Raw genomic sequence first — 6,000 nt, forward strand, 5'->3', positions numbered from 1 at the left:
TATTCTAATTGTTTTTGAATTTAATGAATATTTAAATACAAGAAAGCATATGCAAATTACAAAACTGAAAATGAATCTTAGCTTATGAAGTTTTATTTTTTTTTCTTGTTTTTAGTTACAATTTAGAAAGCAGTATATGGAATGTAGGAACTGTATCAAGGGGACCTCTCCAGAGATATGGGCATTCTCTTGCTTTATATCAGGTATGAATCCTGCTTTAAATTTTAATATTTTTTTTTCTTTTTTTAGACTTTAGAGGAAGAAATACTAAATCTCAGATTTATTTCAAACATTTAATAAGAACAGTAGATCATATGAATCACCATAACTTGAGATGTCAAAGACTTTTATACTATTTTAGTAAAAAGAAAAAGATTTTAATACAGTCCTCCATTGAACATGAGAAGAAATGAAGGTTGAGTTTTTGTCCATGATATACATAACAAAAATTTACCATTGTAACCATTTTTAAGAGTAGAATTCATTCAGTGGCATTAAGTATATTCAAGTTGTACAGCCATTACTGTTATTTTCAGACCTCTTTTCATCTTGCAAAACTGAAACTCTATACCCATACAGTAACTCCTCATTTCCCCCTTTCCCCAGACCCTGCAAACTACCATTCTGCTTTCTGTCTCTGTGAATTTGACTATTCTAGGTAACTCATATAAGTGAAATCATACAGTGTTTGTCCTTTAATGACTGGCTTATTTCACTTGGCATGGTGTCCTCAAGATTCATCGATCTTGTAGCATGTGTCAGAATTTCCTTCCTTTTTACGTCTGAATAATGTTCTGTTGTATGTATATATTGCACTGCATTTTGTTTATCCATTCATCCATCAATAGATACTTGGGTTGCTTCCACCTTTTTGGCTATTATGAATAATGCTACTATGAACATGGGTATACAACTATCTTTTCAAGTCCCTGATTTCAGTTCTTTTGGATAGATAGCCAGAAGTGGAATTGCTGGATTGTATGGTAATTCTATTTTTAATTTTTTGAGGAACTGCCATATTGTTTTCCACAGCAGCTGTAACCATTTTACATTCCTACCAGCAGTGCACAAAGGTTTCAGTTCCTCCATATCCTTGTCAACACTTGTTATTTTCCTCTTCCTTCCTTCCTTCCTATAATAGCCATCCTGATGGATGTAAAGCAGTATCTCATTGTGGTTTTGGTTGTATTTCCTTAATGATTTGTGATATTTAACATCTTTTCAAGTGCTTATTGGCTATTTGTACACTTTCTCTGGAGAAACATATATTCAAGTCTTTTGCCCTTTTTTTTTTTTTTTTTTTCTCCGGTACGCGGGCCTCTCACTGTTGTGGCCTCTCCCGTTGGGGAGCACAGGCTCCGGATGCGCAGGCTCAGCGGCCATGGCTTGCGGGCACAACCGCTCCGCGGCATGTGGGATCTTCCAGGACTGGGGCACAAACCCGTGTCCCCTGCATCAGCAGGCGGACTCTCAACCACTGCGCCACCAGGGAAGCCCCTTCTGCCCATTTTAAACTTTTTTTTTGGTGTTGAGTTGTAGGAGTTCTTTATATATTCTGGATTTTATCCCCTAATTGGATATATGATTTGCAAGTATTTTCTCTCATCCTGTGGGCTGTCTTTTCACTCTATTGATAGTGTCCTTTGACGGGCAGGTTTATAATTTTGACACAGTCCAATTTATCTGTTTTTTTCTTTTGTTGCCAGTGCTTTTGGTGTCATATCCAAGAAATCATTGCCAAATCCAATATTATGAAGCCTTTTCCCTATGTTTTCTTTTAAGAATTGTGAAGTTTTAGTTCTTAGGTCTTTAGTCTATTTTGAGTTAATTTTTGTTTAGGGTATAAAGTAAGTGTCCAATTTTTTTCTCTTACATGTGGATATTCAGTTTTCCCAGCACTATTTGTTGAAAAGACTTTTTTCCGCATTAAATGGTCTTGGCACTCTTGTTGAAAGCATTTGATCATATATGCAAAGATTTATTTCTGAGCTCTCTAGTCCTTTGATCTAGATTTTTGTTTATTCCAGTGCCACACTGTTTTGATTAGTGTAGTTTTGTAGTAAGTTTTGAAATGAAGAAATGTGACACCTCTAACTTCAGTCTTGTTTTTTAAGTTTGTTTTCTCTATTCGGGGTCCCTTAAGATTCCATAATAATTTTAGGATGGATTTTTCTACTTATGCAAAATGTCATTGGGATTTTGATAGGGATTGCTTTGTAATCAGTTATTTTTATGTATTTGTGGGGTTCATGAATTTAGCATGATTAAAATCAGGCTACTTAACTGGTTTTTATTTTGAATCAACAAAAATTCATGTATTTTGTGGACTGTGACTACACTCTTCAAATCAGAACTTATATATTTTCTGTGCTTGTTTAAGAAAATTTGGAAAACACAGGAGCAATGTAAAGAGTAAACTACCACTGTTTTTTGCTATGCATATACATGTTTAAGAAATTAAATAAAAATCTTTCTATGTACATATGTATGTGGATATACGTTTCTTTGTTTTCTTTCAGTTTTGTTTTTTAGTTTTTTGATTTATTTCATTTTCTTGTAACAGCTTTATTGAGATATAATTGGCATATGATACAATTCATGTGTTTAAAATGTACAGCTGAATGCTTTTTAGTATCTTCAGAGTTGTGCAATTATCTCTTGCAGGTTTGTCAAAATTGCAGTGTTGTGTAATCAATTTTAGAATATTTTCATCACCTTGTAGAGAAGTCCTATACCCTTCAGCTGTCACCCCAAACCTTCTCATCCTCCCAGCTTTAAGCAATCGTGAAGCTATTTCCTTTCTCTGTAGATTTGTCTTTCATATAATTGAAATTGTTTACTATGTAGCTTGTGACTGGCATGTTGTAGCGTATATCAGTACTTAATTTTTATGGTTAAATAATATCTATTGTATGGATATTTTACATTTTGTTTATCCATTTATCAGTTGATGGGCACTTGGGTTGTTTCCCCTTTTGGCTATTATGAATAATGCTGCTATGAACATTCATGTATAAGTTTTTGTGTGGACATATTCTTTCATTTCTCTTGGGTATATATAGAGTTGAAATTGCTGGATCATATGGTAACTTTTAACTTTTTGAGGGACTTCCTGACTGTTTTCCAAGGTGGCTGCACCATTTACAGTCCTGCCAACTTTGTATGAAGGTTCCAGCGTGTACACATCCTCACCAAGACTAGTTAATCTGTCTTTTTTTAAACATCTTTATTGGAGTATAATTGCTTTACAATGGTGTGTTAGTTTCTGCTTTACAACAAAGTGAATCAGTACATATGTTCCCATATCTCTTCCCTCTTGCGTCTCCCTCCCTCCCACCCTCCCTATCCTAACCCTCTAGGTGGTCACAAACCACCTAGCTGATCTCCCTGTGCCATGCGGCTGCTTCCCACTAGCTATCCACCCTACGTTTGGTAGTGTATCTATGTCCATGCCGCTCTCTCACTTTGTCACATCTTACCCTTCCGCCTCCCCATATCCTCAGGTCCATGCTCTAGTAGGTCTGTGTTTTATTCCCGTCCTACCCCTAGTCTCTTCATGATATATTTTTTTTTCTTAGATTCCATATATATGTGTTAGCATACGGTATTTGTTTTTCTCCTTCTGACTTACTTCACTCTGTATGACAGACTCCAGGTCCATCCACCTCACTACAAATAACTCAATTTCATTTCTTTTTATGGCTGAGTAATATTCCATTGTATATATGTGCCACATCTTCTTTTATCCAGTCATCTGTTGATGGACACTTAGGTTGCTTCCATGTCCTGGCTATTGTAAATAGAGCTGCAATGAACATTTTGGTACATGACTCTTTTTGAATTATGGTTTTCTCAGGGTATATGCCAAGTAGTGGGATTGCGGGGTCGTATGGTAGTTCTATTTGTAGAAAAACTTTGTTTAAAATTTGATTTGGGGGAAGTCTGTCAAAAATATCAATAAGTTTTGAAACACTGACCAAATAAGTCATAGGTCATTGTGAAAAATAGTTATCTGTTTAACCAAAGTAACAAAGATTTCACAGGACAATAGAAAAGGCTACATAATTCTGAGCAAATTCTAGTTTTTTTTAATATTGAGAAGACCTGGTTTAGTTAAGTAAAGACCAGTATATATAGTATGAAGTGCCTCTGTATATAGTATTTTGGTCAAGCACAAAATCTTTGCTTTCAAGCAGATTACTTAAAAGGTGAGGAAACCCCTTTCAGAACCTCTTACCAAGAGCAGACCAATAGTCCTATTTTCTCCCATTCTGAGGGTTGTCTTTTGGTCTTGTTTATGGTGTCCTTTGCTGTGCAAAAGCTTTTAAGTTTCATTAGGTCCCATTTGTTTATTTTTGTTTTTATTTCCATTTCTCTAGGAGGTGGGTCAAAAAGGATCTTGGTGTGATTTAGTCTGTCTTTTTGATTATAGTCATCCTAATAGGTGTGAAGTGGTACCTCATGTTTGATTTGCATTTCCATGTTGACTAATGATGTTAGTCATGTGCCCTTTTGGGTATCTGTATTTTCTTTGGGGAAATGTCTGTTTAAGTCCTTTGCCCATTTTTAAATTTTTGAGATGTCAGAGTTCTTTATATATTCTAGATACAAGTCCTTTATCAGATATATGGTTTGCAAATATTTATTCCACTTTTACTTTCTTGATGGTGTCTTTTTTTTTTTTTTTGTGGTACGCGGGCCTCTCACTGCCGTGGCTTCTCCCGCCGTGGAGCACAGGCTCCGGACGCGCAGGCCCAGTGGCCATGGCTCACGGGCCCAGCCGCTCCGCGGCATGCGGGATCCTCCCAGACTGGGGCATCAACCCGCGTCCCCTGCATCGGCAGGTGGACTCTCAACCACTGCGCCACCAGGGAAGCCCTTGATGGTGTCTTTTGAATCACAAAAGTTTTTAACTTTGATGAAATCCAATATATCTTTTTTTTTTCCTTTTGTTGCTTGTGATTTTGGTGTCGTATCTAAGAATCCATTGTCAAATCTAAGGTCATGCATATTTAGCCCATGTTTTTTTTTAAGTGTTTTATAGTTTTTTTGGCTCTTACGTTTAGGTCTTTTATCCACTTGAAGTTTTGTATGTTATGTGCAGTAAAGATTCAGGTTCACTCTTTTGCATGTGACTCTCCAGTTCTCTTAGCACTGTTTGTTGAAGAGACTATTCTTTCCCTATTGAATTGTCCTGGCACTTTTGCCAAATATCAATTAACCATAGATATATGGATTTTTTTCTGGACTCTTAGTTCTGTTGATTTGTATGCTTCTCTTTTTGCCAGTAGCATACAATCTTGATTACTTTTGCTTTGTAGTAAGTTTTAAAGTTGAGAAGTGTTAATCCTCCAATTTTATTCTTCTTTTTCAAGATTACTTGGATATTCTCAGTCTCTTGCAATTCCATATGAATTTTGGAATCAACTTGTCAATTTCTACAGAGAAGCCATTTGGAATTTTAATAGAGATTGCACTGAATCTGTAGATCAATTTGGAGAGTATTGCCATCTTAACAATATCAGGTCTTCTGATTCATGAACACAGGAGGTCTTTCCATTCATTTAGATCTTTCAGAATTTCTTTCAACAATGTTTTGTAGCTTTGAGTATAAGTTTGGAATTTCTTTTGTTAAATTTATTCCTAGTTATTTTATTCTTTTTGATGTTTTTGTAAATTGAATTGTTCACTTAGTTTCATTTTTGGATTGTTCATTGCAAGCTTATAGAAGTATAATTGGTTTTTTGTACATTGATCTTTTATTCTGCAATGTTGCTGAAGTCATTTATTAACTCTAATTGTTTTTTTTTAGATTTTTTAAAAAAACATCTTTATTGGAGTATAATTACTTTACAATGTTGTGTTAGTTTCTGCTGTATAACAAAGTGAATCAGCTATATGCATATATATATATATATATATCCCCATATCCCCTCCCTCTTGCGTCTCCCTCCTACTCTCCTTTTTCCACCCCTCTAAGTGGTCACAGAGCACCGGGCT

The 6,000-nt window shown here is 35.5% G+C and overlaps 1 protein-coding gene across 2 annotated transcripts in view; it reads left to right on the forward strand.

Moving 5' to 3' along the window:
- ATRNL1 (attractin like 1) overlaps positions 1 to 6,000 on the forward strand; it is a 744,759-nt gene that overhangs the window by 51,994 nt on the left and 686,765 nt on the right. For both annotated transcript variants that reach the window (XM_024121650.1, XM_024121651.1), the window contains exon 7: positions 116 to 203. In XM_024121650.1, coding sequence (XP_023977418.1) covers positions 116 to 203 — 88 coding nt within the window. The remainder of the gene's footprint in view (positions 1 to 115; positions 204 to 6,000) is intronic.

The sequence above is a fragment of the Physeter macrocephalus genome, chromosome 20 (assembly GCF_002837175.3).
Source record: "Physeter macrocephalus isolate SW-GA chromosome 20, ASM283717v5, whole genome shotgun sequence".
Lineage (NCBI taxonomy): Eukaryota > Metazoa > Chordata > Mammalia > Artiodactyla > Physeteridae > Physeter > Physeter macrocephalus.